General features: G+C 36.0%; 1 protein-coding gene across 3 annotated transcripts; it reads left to right on the forward strand.

Annotated features, from left to right (window-relative positions):
- Nucleotides 1–718: 718 nt before the first annotated feature.
- Nucleotides 719–14,546, forward strand: LOC100816722 (BTB/POZ domain-containing protein NPY4). Of its 3 annotated transcripts, XM_006600856.4 has the most exons (5): nucleotides 947–1,088; nucleotides 1,354–1,408; nucleotides 10,819–10,888; nucleotides 11,581–12,759; nucleotides 13,257–14,546. In XM_006600856.4, exons 2-5 carry the CDS (start codon nucleotides 1,392–1,394, stop codon nucleotides 13,833–13,835), a joined length of 1,845 nt encoding a protein of 614 aa, XP_006600919.1. In that variant the 5' UTR covers nucleotides 947–1,088; nucleotides 1,354–1,391; the 3' UTR covers nucleotides 13,836–14,546. The 3 variants fall into 3 exon arrangements, with proteins under 3 accessions (XP_006600918.1, XP_006600919.1, XP_040867176.1); XM_006600855.3 differs by lacking the exon at nucleotides 1,354–1,408 and having other exon boundaries at nucleotides 719–1,088; XM_041011242.1 differs by lacking the exons at nucleotides 947–1,088; nucleotides 1,354–1,408 and adding an exon at nucleotides 6,802–7,255.
- Nucleotides 14,547–15,057: the final 511 nt, after the last annotated feature.

A 15,057-nucleotide genomic window follows, 5' to 3' on the forward strand; every position in this document is an offset into this window, starting at 1 on the left:
AAATTAAGTAAAAATTATTTATTTTCATTTATTTTGTGAGTTCACCGTAAAATTAAGTAAAACTTGTACATAATTATAAAAAAAACAATAATTTCATGCATTAGATAAACACTGATTCATTAAAATTGTAAGATTATGATAATAATTAAAAATATTTTTTATATGAAAATAGTAGAAAGACAAGGACCAACATAGGTGACTTTGGTGACTTTTGCGTTATTAGTATGACTTTTTAATCAATTAAACTAATAGATCAATTATGTTATAAAGTAATTAATATCGTTATATATAATACTAAATTTTTTAATGTATATTTAATGAGTATGTAAATTTAGATAATAAATTTTGTGATAATTAATTTTGATTTAATAATTAATTTGTTTAAATATATAAATTATAAATAAAAATCATATATTTATTAACATAAATCTATTAATATATTTTTTGACTTTATTTTAATTAATTTTGATGTAATAATATATTATATATATATATATAAATTTTAAATAAAAATCATAGACTTTATAAATTTTTTTATATGTAAACATATTAATTATTATATCAAAATTAATTATCATAAAATTTATTATTTAAATTTACATATATATTAATATTAATTAACATAATTATCTTTTAACTTAATTGATTAAAATTAAACCTTGACCTATTAACTTCATTGATTAAAACTGAGCCTTGCTCGTGTGCCTGTGTGGGTGTAGCAACATCCAAGAAAGAAAAATGTATTTAAAAAAACTCTCTTTGCACGCTTTATGGCCTCGATTTGTGAAAAAAACAAGTCTTTAATAGGAAAAAAATACCATATTTTTTCTATATGATCCTCGTTTCGCTACTCTGCAATTTAGCAAGATTTCACATTCATTTGTTTAAGAATATTAATTCTTGGTCGGTGGTTTGTCTATCAGAGGTGTTTTTTTGCAGTTGCAGTAGAACCTAAGATTTGTGTTCAGATATAAAAAAGAAAAGAAAAAAAAAGGAGCAACATAGTCATTTCCTTTGACCAAGATGAAGTTTATGAAACTTGGATCTAAGCCAGATTCTTTTCAGAGTGAAGGGGATAATAATATCAGGTATGAATTCAATCTCTTTTCTCTACTTAGAACCCCACTTCACATGTGATGCATGTATATGCAAAAGTTAGTTACTTTATTTCCCCCTTTTCCCCTTTTTTTAGCTCTTGCTTGGGATATATGTATTTTGGCCTTCTTGTGTTTGATGCTTTCTTACTAATTTTCCTTCCAAATCTCAGTATTGGTTTCTTTTCAGTTTGGTTTCTGATAATATTTCATTATTGTGTTTTTTTTCCGCTCTACTCTATGCAATCAATCTTAATAGGCATCAAATCACTGGTAGTTTCAAGACTTGGACTTTTCATGTACATAGAAAAATGGTCAGTTTTGAACTTTTATTCTTAGAAAGTTGATTGGGTAATAACTTTATCTTCATAGTGATTCTTTAAATCAGAAGCTATCATTTTCTAGCATGAAGTTGCTGACTCCAGATTTATACTGGATTTGATCTCTGCTTTGCTATTCCTGCATTTATCATTCTTTTATTAGATTGTGATTTATCAGCTTAATTGAATATAAGGTGGATTTGGTTGAACTCCTCTTTTTTCTTTGTTTTTATATATCACTGGAGGATATGCTACCATCTCTTCAGTTAATTTTCATAACCTTTCTAAAATTCATGGGAATAAGGTTTTTCTCTGACAAGACTGATTAATATTTTCAGTCAATAGTATCAAACTAGTATTAGTTCTGGTCAGATGCCGTGTGTTTGGACTTTGAGGAAAAAATATAGTAATAAACTAGTATTCCATATACTAATGAATTCTAGTATGAAAGTTTTAGGAATGATATTATTTTAGGAGTTCAATTCATTTGCACTTAATTTTGTGTGTTATATTCTAGGATTTGTAACACTTATCACATTTTCTATAATCATTTGAAATTGAATTCTTATCAATTCTTTCCATTAGTTGGATATGGTATCTGGCATTGCTTCCTTTGTCATTTAATTGACTGGATGTAGTCCATACTTAGTAGTTGTTATCCATTTTCGGAATGATATTAATTTAAGATTTCAATTTCAATTCATTTGCAAATAATGTGTTATATTTGAGGATATGCCAATCCCCTCACATCTTCTTATAATCAATTCTTTCAATTCTTTCCAGTGGCTGTGAATTGGATGTGGTATAAGCCATTGCTTCCTTTGTCATTTAATTGACAGGCTATACTCTATAGTTTTCCACTTTACTTTTCCTGTTATATCAATTTTCTGAGTTTCTTTCACATTTTTCACAAAAAAAGTGTCTTTTCTAGAGAGCATATTCAAGTATAAATAAAGTGTCAGAGGATGATTTTCTGATTCCTATTGATAGAAGAGCATGTGCTCTTAAATAGAATACAAGGTAATCTAAAAAAGGAAACTCCTAAACTAATGCTCATCATTGTACCCACTGTCAATTCCTATAATTAAGGGTCAATGATTCCTGGTCATAAATACAAAATATGCAGCTAATCAAATCTCCTAATTATGGGATTTAAATCCTATCTATAAAAGGAAATAAAATATATAGTGGGATTCTGACACTCCCCCTCAAGTTGGTGAGTGGATGTTATCCATTCTCAACTTGCTAACAATAGATTGAAATATAGAGCCACTTAATCCTTTTGTTAGAACATCTGCTAGCTGATTTCCTGTGGATACAAATGGTGTACAAATTGTCCCATTATCCAACTTTTCCTTTATGAAGTGTTCGTCTACTTCAACATGCTTGGGCCTATCATGTTGAACTGGATTATGTGCAATGTTTATTGCTGACTTGTTATCACAGTATAGCTTCATAGGTCTATTTCACTCAATCTTTAGGTCATCTAGAATTATTTTCATCCATAGGAGTTCACAAATTCCTAAGGCCATAGCCCGAAATTCTGCTTCTGCACTTGACCTTGCAACAACGTTTTGTTTTTTGCTCCTCCAAGTTACTAAGTTTCCTCCAAGAAAGGTGCAGTATCCGGAGGTGGATCTTCTGTCATCTACAGATCCAACATAGTCAGCATCTGTATAGGCCTCCAAAGTCATTTCCTCCCCTTTTTTAAATAAAATTCCCTTTCCAGGAGTACCTTTCAAGTACTGCAGAATGCGGTAAACAGCTCTAAGATGATTTTCTTTGGGATTATGCATGAACTGACTTACCACTCCCATTGCATAAGCTATGTCTGGCCTGGTATGAGAAAAATAGATTAATTTTCCAACTAGTTTTTGATAGGATTCTCTGTCCACGGTTGCGTCTTCAACATATTCACTCAGTCTGTGATTATGCTCAATTGGAGTTTCTACTGGTTTGCATCCCAATTTACCAGTTTCAAATAATAAATCCAGCACATTTATGTTGGGAGATGAAAATACCATGACGAGAATGTGCCACTTCAAGGCCAAGAAAGTATTTTAATCTGCCTCGCTCTTTAATCTCAAACTCTGTGATCAAACACTCTTTTAGGATGTCTATTTCTGCCTAGTCATTCCCTGTTACAACTATATCATCCACATAGACAATTAATGCAGTAACTCCCCCTGAAGCTGAATGCTTAATGAACAAAGTGTGATCTCCTTGACTTTGTTTATATCTCATTGCCTTCATCACCGTAGCAAACCTGCCAAACGAGGCCTTAGGGGACAGTTTCATTCCATAGAGAGCCTTCCCTAGCGTACAAACCTTTCCTTTCTCAAAGTTAAACTCAGGTGATACCTCCATGTAAATTTCCTCTTCAAGGTTGCCATGTAGGAAAGCATTCTTGAAATCAAATTGCTGCAAACTCCATCCATAGTTAGCTGCTAGAGATAACAATAGTCTAATAATGTTCATTTTTGCAACTGGATAAAAAGTCTCAAGGTAGTCAATCCCATATGTTTGAGTATACCCCTTAGCTACTAACCTTGCCTTATACCTTTCTAGTGTCCCATCTGCCTTATATTTAACAGTGAATACCCACTTACAGCCAACAAGTTTCTTTTCTTTAGGAAGTTCTACCAACTCCCAAGTTTCATTTTTCTCTAGTGCATCCATTTCAACTTTCATATCTTCTCTCCACTCTTTGCTATCCAGTGCTTCATTAGCAGTTTTTGAGATAGTGATAGTGTTTAAATGAGTAAGAACTTCTACGATTGCTGGACAGTTTATCATAGGACATGAAGTGAGATAATGGATACCTTGGCCTCTGTGTACATGTTCTAACTCCTTTCCTTATTGCAATCGGAAAATCTTCAGCATCACTGGGCATATTCTGCTCCTCCAAAACAATCCCATCAGTTTCAGGGAGTATATTATGCTCTTTCAAGACAGTCTCATTAGTTTCAGTTTCAGGTATTAGTTCAAAATGTGGAACTTGCACAGGTTGGATAATAGGTTTTGCCCTTTGTGTGTAAACTTGTAGTGGATAGGCAGCAGTTGGAGTCTGTGTTCCGGTTGTCTTTGGACTCAAAGCAGGGGCAGGGGGAGTGTGTATAGAACTGGAAGAAATGTGTATAGGACTTGACTCAAGTATATTGGATTTTCTTGGGGAGATGAATGAAAGATTATTAAACAAATCATCCTTATCTTCCATGCCTAAGTTCTCCCCCTGAAGATAAGGTTGGGAAAAGAAAGATTCAGTTTCAACAAAAGTGACATCAATAGACACAAATACCTTTTTTGTGGCAGGATGATAACACTTGTATCCCTTTTGGGTAGGGGAGTAACCAACAAATATGCATTTGATAGCTCGGAGATCAAGTTTTCCTCGATGAGGAGAATGAACGTGGACAAAGGACACACTCCCAAAGATTCTGGGAACAAGGTTATTTGAAGTTTTAAAGTGTGGGTAAAACTTGGAGAACAGTTGAATGAGACTGTTGTTTTGAAGAGTATGAGAGGGTAACGATTAACCAAGTAGGCAGCAGTAAGGACATCCTCCCCCAATACTGTTTTGGAACGTTTGTGTGGAATAAAAATGCTAGGGTAACAACTAGAAGATGCCCAATTTTCTGTTCAGCCACCCCATTTTGTTGTGGGGTGTGGACACATGATGATTCATGAATAATTCCATGTTCATTGAAGAAGGAAGACAATGTTTGGTTAAAATAATCTTTGGCATTATCAGAACGGAATCGTTTGATGGCTGTCCCAAACTGATTTCTTATCATCTGAAAAAAAATTGGAATATCTGACTGACTTCGCTTTTTTGTTTCAAAAGATACACCCATGATACCCGAGTACAACCATCAATAAAAATGACAAACCAGCGGGCCCCAGATATATTTGGAATGTTGGATGGACCCCAAACATCACTATGTACCAAGGAAAAAGGAATTGACATTCTTTTATTACTGATAGGAAAGCTAGCACGTTTGTGTTTTGCAAATTCACAATCATCACAATGAAACACTCCTATGTTTAGTCCTTGAAACAAGCTAGGAAACATAATTTTTAGAGTACTAAATGAAGGTTGACCTAAACGATAGTGACACAACCCGATGTCTTTATTGTGGGAAGGAAGTGACTTTGACAGCAAAGACAATGGAAGTTGACTCTTAGTGCTACATGTCCCACGAGCTTCCTCAAGAAGGTAGAGTCCATTTTCCTCCCTAGCAAGTCCAATCATCTTCCCCGTTCCCTGACCCTGAAATTTGCAAAGTGTGGGAGAGAATGCCACTAAACATTGTAAATCCGTTATAAGTTTTTGAATAGAAAGCAGTTTGACAGATAATTTGGGCACATGTAAAACATCTTTCAAAATTAAATCCTAACTTCGGAGAATGTCTCCCTTTCCAGCAACTGTAATAAATGTGCCATCTGCAGTTGCAATTTTTTTATTGCTGGGACAAGGTCTATATGAGATAAATTCAGTAGAGGAATGGGTCATGTGATCCGTAGCTCCAAAATCAACAACCCATGTTCCTTGTGCAGTAGATTGTAGAATGCTGAGAGCATAGGCTTGGGAAGTACCTGAGAATGCCAAGGAAGAGCTACCTGTGTTTGTGGGTTTGACTAAAGTCTCTAGGACTTCCCTCAATTTTTTAATTTTTTTTGTATTGTAATTTGTAAGGGGTCTGGAAGGTCTGCCCGCTGCAGCACCTAATTGAGCCAGGTGGGCTTGTGCTGGTTCTCCTCATTGAGTACCTTTGGTGGTCCAATTTCGGTTCGGATTTGGAGGCTTACCATGAAGTTTCCAGCATCTATCTTGGGTGTGTCTTCACTTCTTACAAAAGGTACATCATAGAGAATCCTTGTTCTCCCCTTTGTCGATCTCCATCTTGGGGGCTACACCTCTAGGTTGACTGGTCTGCCATTGATCAATCTTCTTTCCCTTTTGTGCAATTAAGGCAGAACTTTCAGTGGATTGAGGCTCCATCATCACCCCCCTACATGCTTCTTCTGCTCGGAAGGCAGCCATGGTTTCATTAAGTGAGGATAACTCCTTGCCTAGCACCTGAATTCTTATAGGATCAAACTCACTATTTAGTCCTGTCAAGAACTTATAGATTCTGTCATTCTCCTTGTAACGTTTGAGTAAATTAGCATCTTTTGTGCATTTTGCTTCAAATTGTTCATAATGGTCTAACTCCAGCCAAAGATTTTGCTGATTTTAGGCATACTCACTAATGGATCGGTCTCCTTGTTTGGTAGTTGCGATCTTCATCTTTATTTCATAAATTTGAGTAGCATCACCAACCTTGGATAGTTTTGTTTACAGCTATCCCATACATCCTTGGTGGTCTTCATGAACATGCAAGCATCGCTCACCTCTGGTACCATGGAATTCCACAACCACGACATCACTACTGCATCTGCTTCATCCCATGCACCAATGTCTGTGGATTTTGGGGCATCTGTCCCAGTAAGATGATTCAATTTGCCCTTGCCTTTTAGAAAGGTTTGGACAAAGTGAGATCATTTGAGGTAGTTTTTGCCATTGAGACAAAGGCTGGGTTGAATATTTTGTAGCTCAACAGTGCCAGTATTTTCGGCTTGAGCGGGGTTATTGGCTGCTGCAGACATTCTCAGTTTTGTTAGGTGAGATTCAAAGGCGTGGAGGGTGTTTTAGGGCAAAAAAGAATTGGCAATATAGGTCGTCAAAGGGAGGGAAAAAAAAAGGCAATGCAGGCCGTGCAGCAGAAGAAAAAAAAACGTGTGACAGTGTAAGCCACGAGTTTACACAAGCTCCCACAGATTTTGGAGCGTTGATACCATGTAAGAGGATAACTTTTTGATTCCTATTGATAGAAGAGCATGTGCTCTTAAATAGAATACAAGGTAATCTAAAAAAGGAAACTCCTAAACTAATGCTCATCTTTGTACCCACTGTCAATTCCTATAATTAAGGGTCAATGATTCCTGGTCATAAATACAAAATATGCAGCTAATCAAATATCCTAATTATGGGATTTAAATCCTATCTATAAAAGGAAATAAAATATATAGTGGGATTCTAACATAAGGGAACAAATCCATATATGTCTATGTATTTCTATATGGAAGGACAAAGCAAAAACAAACTGAGGAAAATATGAACAAGCTGAAAAATAGTAGACTGTAGTTTATAACTGCAAGCACACTATTACAAGCATGTTACTACTCCTTATATAGAGCTAAAGCATACTGAAAATTAGTAAAAGAAACATGATAACACTGGCAAATCACGGATAAAGAAAAAAGAAAACAGAGCCAAACACCAAGAACAGAGAGTAAATCACTGAGAATCTTTATTGCATATAGAAGAAGAACTCAGAACAGAGAATTACAACTGAGAAAGGTTCAACTGAATCCCAATTCAGTGAACTTCTGTAACCAACTCTAACTGAATCCCAATTCAGTTAGTCCCAAATCCCAATATGCCAAAAAAAATCCTTTACAATCAGTTAGAGCTCTTATTTATAGTACACTTTAACTAACAGAGTTCAGTTAGTTATTCCTAACAGAATTCAGTTAATTATTCCTATTATTGCCAGGCTGGCGCCTAACATACAGTTTGGTAATAAGAGGTTTAGGCATTCTCTTAACCCTATCAATACTCCCCCCCAAAAGAACCACCTTGTCCTCAAGGGGAAACTAAGGAAAAATCTCTAAAATTTAAGTAGCTGACTCCTAAGAGTTCTCACAAGCTGGTAATTGGTCCCATTGAACCAAAACTTCCAAATTTCCCCAAGCATCCTCTCTCCATTGAAGAATTTCAGCCGGCTGAACCTGTAGTTCCATTTCTTCAGAAAGTAAAGGAGGCAATGGTTGAGGGTGCTGAAGAGGCTTGAGTAACTTTTTCAACAAGGATACATGAAATACAGGGTGAATTTTAGCATGAGCAGGGAGCTCCAACTTGTATGCTACAGGACCAATCCTCTCCAGAATCTTATAAGGCCCGTAAAATTTAGGAGATAGCTTTGCTATTGGTCTTCTAGCCAAAGATCTCATCTTGTAAGGCTAAAGCTTTAAAAATACCTAATCACCTACTTCAGATCAATCTCTCTTCTGTGTTTATTAGCTTGTGCTTTCATCAGATTCTGGGCCTTTAAAAGATTCTGCTTTAACTCTTGTAAGACCACATCTCTGGCTACTAGTAGCTGATTCACTGCGTCAATCTTGGAAGTAAAAGTGCACCCTTTAATCAAAGTAGGAGGATCTCTTCCATATAAAGCCTTGAATGGTGTCATGCCAGCAGAAATATTGAAAGTAGTATTGAACCAAAATTCTGCCCAAAATAACCAATCAACCCACTGTTTTGGCTTTGGACCCACAAAACATCTGAGATAAGTTTCCAAACTCCTATTAACCACTTTTGTTTGTCCATCGGTTTGAGGATGGTAGGCAGTGCTAATACTTCAATTGTGTTCCTACTAATCTGAACAATTCCTGCCAAAACTGACTAAGAAAAATCTGATCTCTATCTAAAACTATAGAAGCGGGAAAACCATGGAGTTTGACCACTTCTATGACAAACACAGCAGCCACATCCTTACCAGAAAAAGGATGACAGAGAGCATAAAAATGAGCATATTTTGTTAACCTGTCTACTACCACAAAGATAGTGTCCTTTCCCCTAGATTTTGGCAAACCTGAAATGAAATCCATGGAGATATCTTGCCACACTTGAGTTGGTATCGGCAATGGCTGTAAAAGACCTCCAGGAGCCAAGGTCGAATGCTTGTATCTCTGGCAAACATCACAAGCCTCCACATACTGTTTCACATAATTCCTCATGCCCTCCCAATAAAAAAAACTAGATACCCTTTTGAAAGTTTTGAAGAAACCCGAGTGGCCCCTAGCAACACTATCATGACATTCAGCCAGAATAAGAGGAATTCTATTTGAAGATTTTGACAACACTAATCTTCCTTTGTACAATAACCTCCCAGTTTAAAACTGGAATCCAGGGTGAGAATTAGGATCCCCAGCCAGATCCTGAATAACCTTCTGCCATTTTGGTTCCGGTTGCACCTCTTGAAACCAATCCTCAGAATCAGCTAACACTGGCAAATCACGGATAAAGAAAATAGAAGAAAACAAAGCCAAACACCAAGAACAGAGAGTAAATCACTGAGAATCTTTATTGCTTATAGAAGAAGAACTCAGAACAGAGAATTACAACTGAGAAAGGTTCAACTGAATCCCAATTTAGTGAACTTCTGTAACCAACTCTAACTGAATCCCAATTCAGTTAGTCCCAAATCCCAATATGCCAAAAGAAAACCCTTTACAATCAGTTAGAACTCTTATTTATAGTACTCTTTAACTAATAGAATTCAGTTAGTTATTCCTAACAGAATTCAGTTAGTTATTCCTATTACTGTCAGGCTGGCGCCTAACATACACTTTGGTAATAAGAGGTTTACGCATTCTCTTAACCCTATCAAAACACCACAAATCAGTGCTCTTAAAAGCATAGCATAATAAAAAACATCACTATACTCCTTAAAGATTCAGTCTTCTGACAGTTAATTATTTAGTAACATCCATAGCTGAATAACTAATGCATTTTCCAACATGTATAAATATATATCAGTAAGCAGTTTACATGGATGCTACAGTTAATGGTGTAAATAATAGAAACATGATTAACATAAGCCTGCAAGCTTTTCGGTTATGTATGAGATTTTGCACACATGCAAATGTGCATGCTTACACACACACACACACACATGCATATGCTTGTGTGTGTAGCTGAAAATCATGAGAGTTAATAGGAACTGTCTTTCTTTGTGTAGAAATCATTCAGGTTTATAGGAACTTTGTCTTTCTTTGTTTCTACTCATGGTGTTAATTCTGGAGCAAATGTCAGAAGTCTGAGTACCTTCAATGCCTATAGAAGAGTCTTGGTCTTTTAATGAAATTATCAACTGGAAACTTATCTAGAAATCATAAAAATTTCCACCCTTGCAATGTATGGTTTATATGCTGTTTGTACTTTTATGCAGACACAATGAATTATACTCTTCTCTTCTATCCCATCCACCTTCGTCTATGGGTATTAATATATAGAACTTGCATTGAGTGGCCATATTTGGTTATCTGTTCTATGCTTGCACCATATTTAATGGACAACATAAATCCATGTATATTATTATTTCAGTAATATCAATAAAAAATAGATATTATGATCATTCCATTGCACATCCTAGAGAATCTTAAATACAATAATTTGCATGCCATATTTTTCTTTATACGTTCAATGGATTTTTCTTGTGATTTTTTCTTACTTTGTTTCCTCTTCTTGATTTGTTTATTTCATTTAAAACTAACATGTGCCAGCATATTTTTGTCAGGTATGTCGCAGCTGAGTTGGCAACTGACATAGTCATTAATGTTGGAAATGTAAAATTTCATCTCCATAAGGTAAGATTCAATCTTACGTTGTGGTGATGTAGTAATCAGTATATAGCTCACATTTTTCATGTTAATTAGGGCATCTCTTGATCCTTAAATAGAAAGAAAAGTATGTAATTCAATCCTGCTGTTGTGGATATGAAGGATAATCATCTTCATATGTCCTCTCAATACTACTAAAAGGGGGAACGTGGGGTCAAATGCTGTTTTAAATTAGTCTAATCCGCTCTTGCATCTTGAACAGCGTGGAAATTTTTATTCTTAAATGTATTATGAAATACTAATTCAGGCAGAATAAGATTATGTATGCCAGTACGTGTTGTAAAACTCTTCAGGTAACCAAGTTGATTGAATTTCTTACATTTTACAAACTGTTCTTGGTAGTTGAACACTCGTATTGTGTATAACAGTCAGTCAAAAAGACTTAATTGGATTCCAATTTCCACTACAATTTTACCTACTTTACTGTGCTAAGTGAATAAGTGATTGGTTTATTAAATACAACGTTGTTTACATGGTTGGTATTTCTCTTTCTGTATTTTGAGAAATAACTGTTTTTTTTTCAAAAGCCTTGTAAGGAAGTTGGCAAAAAAAAGTGTTTATTTCCTCAAAATAATTTAATCCAAACCCACAAGTCTGGTTATGAACTTTATAATATTTTCTATTGTTGTCTGTGACCTTAAGCTGCTCTATATATGCAGTTTCCTCTTTTGTCAAAAAGTGCACGCTTCCAAAAGCTGATTACAAACAGTAATGAAGAGAACAATGATGAAGTCCATATCCATGACATTCCTGGCGGATCTGCTGCTTTTGAAATATGTACCAAGTTCTGTTATGGTATGACAGTCACTCTTAATGCATACAATGTCGTTGCAGCTCGCTGTGCAGCAGAATATCTTGAGATGTACGAAACTGTTGAGAAAGGAAATCTTATCTACAAGATTGAAGTATTCCTCAACTCGAGCATTTTCAGGAGTTGGAAAGACTCGATTATTGTTCTTCAAACTACCAAGTCTCTTCTTAAATGGTCTGAGGAACTTAAGGTAGTGAGCCATGGCATTGACTCCATAGCTACCAAGGCTTCACTTGATACATCAAAGGTGGAGTGGTCATACACCTATAACAGGAAAAAGCTACCATCTGAAAATAGTAACGATCCTCAGTCTAATAATGCAAGGAAACAACAATTGGTTCCAAAGGACTGGTGGTGGGTGGAGGACCTTTGTGAGCTCCAACTTGATCTTTATGAACGGGTTATAACAGCAATTATAGAAAAAGGCAATGTTTCTGGTGCTGTAATTGGAGAAGCTCTAAATGCTTATGCCTCAAGAAGGATGCCTGGCTTCAACAAGGGTGAGATCCAAGGAGGAGATATTGTAAAGAATAGATTACTGTTGGAGACCATACTCCGAATATTACCTGTGGACATGGGCATTGCCTCTTTCAGTTTCTTGGTGAAGTTATTAAGGGTAGCTATTCAGTTGGAATGTGAAGAGTTGGAGAGATCTGAACTGATTAGGAGAATAGGTATGTGCCTTGAGGAAGCTAAGGTGTCTGATTTATTAATTTGTGCCCCAGTTGGTGATGCAATTCTTGATGTTGATATTGTGCAAAGGATAGTAGAAGAGTTTGTAGCATGTGATCAACAGGTTCAGACGGACTCCCTGTTGGAAGATGAATTTCAGGAGATCAGAAGCCCTGGGATGGTATCAGACCCTTCAAAGGCTAAGGTGGCAAAACTGGTGGATGGCTACCTTGCTGAGATTGCATGTGATCCAAATTTACCTGTTGCAAAATTTGTTAATCTTGCTGAATTAGTATCAAGCTTCCCTAGAGCATCTCATGATGGCCTTTATCGTGCCATTGACATGTATTTAAAGGTAAATCCCTTGTACTTTAAGTTAGCCTGTAAGCTCTGTATGTAGTGTATACTAGTTACATTCAATCAAGTATCAGTTGCTCAGGTTTTCCTTTACTTTTTCACAACTCAAATTTTAAACATCAACAAGCTGGAAACACAATTAGTGCATTGCTAGATTGAGACATGTTACGTTCCTCATATTTATTTAAGGAGATTTTCCAATATGCTAATAATTATACACATTTTATCTCTCATATTACCGCCTCTAAGGAGATATGCAAATAGGCTAATACAGTAATGACTCTCAACTGACATTGTCTTTTACATATTCATCTCTGTAAATTTTGACGGTCGTTTAGTGTGATGGCTTTTCAAGTAGTCCTGATATATTATCTCAACATCTAAACCTCCAAATTGGCTATCCTTGCTGATTATATGATAACAAAAGGATTAATTCCATTGGCCCTAAGGTCCTTAACCATATTTCCAAGGTTGACTGAGTGTACTGTCTTACAGGAGCATCCTGGAATCAGCAAGAGCGAAAGGAAAAGAATATGTAGGTTGATGAACTGCAGGAGCTTATCTGCAGAGGCTTGCATGCATGCTGTGCAGAATGAGCGGCTTCCCATGCGTGTTGTTGTGCAGGTTCTATTCTTTGAACAACTGAGAACTACAACATCTTCAGGGGGCAACAGCACACCAGATCATCCTGGGTCTCTCAGGTCATTTCTTCCTGGTGGATCTCATGGGAGCTCTAGGTCTACTATAACAAACACAGAAGAAGAATGGGATGCTGTGGGAACAATGGAAGACATAAAATCTCTGAAAGGGGAAGTTGATGCACTAAAATTATCAGGTGGAACCGGTAGGGCCAGCAGCGGAAAAGACAATAACAGTGGTAAAGGCAATGCCGACAATATTGCTGCCAGTAAAATGAAAGGTTTCATGTCAAAGAAGATACTCTCTAAGATTTGGTCTAGCAAAGAAAAAAGTGTTGATATAAGTAGCTCTGATACGTCAGAGAGCCCTGCTTCTACTGTTGTAGAGGAAACAAAATCTACTCCAGCTAGAAGTAGGAGGCATTCAGTATCTTAGACCATGTTATGCAGACTTTAGAGGGCCATTCAATTATTGTATAATCATCTCACTCAAGTAGGCATCAGGAGTTGGAGGACACTGACATCGTCCAGCTGATTCTTCAATCAGTTCAATGTAACTGTGAGCAAATATTGGCATGTGGGTTAAAAAGGAAGCACCGAAAGTATATTTTAATTGTGCCTATATCATACTCCTAGGGTTGCTACTGCCAATCAGCCATTACTGATCTTTAGGTTAGATGGCTCTTGTAGTGAGACCCAGTTTTGATTATTGGAGACTGGCTTATGAGTTATGACTGCCAGAATTTGTAACCTTAGTTTTAAAGGGAAAAAGGACTTACAAGGAGGATTAGTTAGAACCATCGCATAAGGACTAATGAGGGTGCAGAGTTTGAGATGCTTGTCTTGGGAATATTACGTAGCATTTTGATCCGTCATTAATGTTCATTTGAGCACTAGTATGGGATGCAAAACCTATTGGACTTAAAATTTACCATTCTTGAAACACAGGAGACGATGGGTATGGTAAGTTTGAATATTCCAAATATCTTAGATAAGATATCTTGTATGAGAGATTGTGAGATCAGAGAATTAAAAATCATTAGTTTAGGTGTTACAACTGAAGATCATTTACCATTGTCTTGAATTTGTGACGCTTGTGCTTGGTACCAACTAGACGTTCATCTGCAAACATTTTATTGCCTGTGGATTTGCACCCTACATTCAATTTGTAGCTAGTAAGTCTTAGTAACTCTTCTCTGTTACCTTGTAATCCATGCCTTGATTTGTAAGAAAAATGCTAACAACATTTTTTTTTTAATATAATTTTTATGATTGACGGGAATTTATCAAAAATCACAAATTTTAATCGGTTCCGCAATTAATTCAATGATTCTCTTAAGTAGTTTTCAACCGTAATCTAACGGTCATCCACTGAAAAGCAGTTTGTAGGTAGGCCTGGGCATGGATTGGATTTTCCAATCAAGATCCATTTAAATGGATTGTATTTTAAATACAGATCCAAGTAAATCAAATCCATATTTCAAATGGATTGAATTTCAAATCCAAATCCATATTTCAAATCGAAATGGAAATCATTATTTTTTAAAAGTTTCATATGCATATCATTAACTCAAAACTGGAAAGAAGTAAGAGACAACTTAGACGCAGTTTACACACTCTTGGAGCATTCAGGACAAAAGAAAATAAGAGCATTCCAT

The sequence above is a fragment of the Glycine max genome, chromosome 17 (genome assembly GCF_000004515.6).
Source record: "Glycine max cultivar Williams 82 chromosome 17, Glycine_max_v4.0, whole genome shotgun sequence".
Classification (NCBI taxonomy): domain Eukaryota; kingdom Viridiplantae; phylum Streptophyta; class Magnoliopsida; order Fabales; family Fabaceae; genus Glycine; species Glycine max.